The following is a 273-nucleotide window of genomic DNA, read 5'->3' on the forward strand; positions in this document are numbered from 1 at the left end:
ACAGAACAATCATATGACAAACCTGTAGAATCTACAATAGAAGGATTCTGTTTGATAGTTGCTTCTAACGACGGAGTCGGAAGAGAGAGAGCCAAGTCCGCAAAATTGTTTAGCACACTTGCCGTCATTACAGCCATTATGCTCTATAGGAATTCTGTAAGAGAAGTAAAAATAAGAGTCGTTTATGTTCTAAGATAATAATTCTTTACCCCCCCACTAACAGATGAATCAGAAGAAATTGGTCAGGATTTTCGTAACTCCTATCATTCACTG

The 273-nt window shown here is 37.7% G+C and overlaps 1 protein-coding gene across 1 annotated transcript in view; it reads right to left on the minus strand.

The window, feature by feature from the left end:
* LOC119593831 (palmitoyltransferase akr1-like) overlaps window positions 1-273 on the minus strand; it is a gene marked incomplete at its 5' end in the record, with an annotated part of 11,294 nt that overhangs the window by 7,427 nt on the left and 3,594 nt on the right. Inside the window, 1 exon segment of the mRNA XM_037942861.1 lies at window positions 23-154. Coding sequence (XP_037798789.1) covers window positions 23-137 — 115 coding nt within the window.

This window comes from Penaeus monodon, chromosome 32 (assembly GCF_015228065.2).
Source record: "Penaeus monodon isolate SGIC_2016 chromosome 32, NSTDA_Pmon_1, whole genome shotgun sequence".
Taxonomy (NCBI): domain Eukaryota; kingdom Metazoa; phylum Arthropoda; class Malacostraca; order Decapoda; family Penaeidae; genus Penaeus; species Penaeus monodon.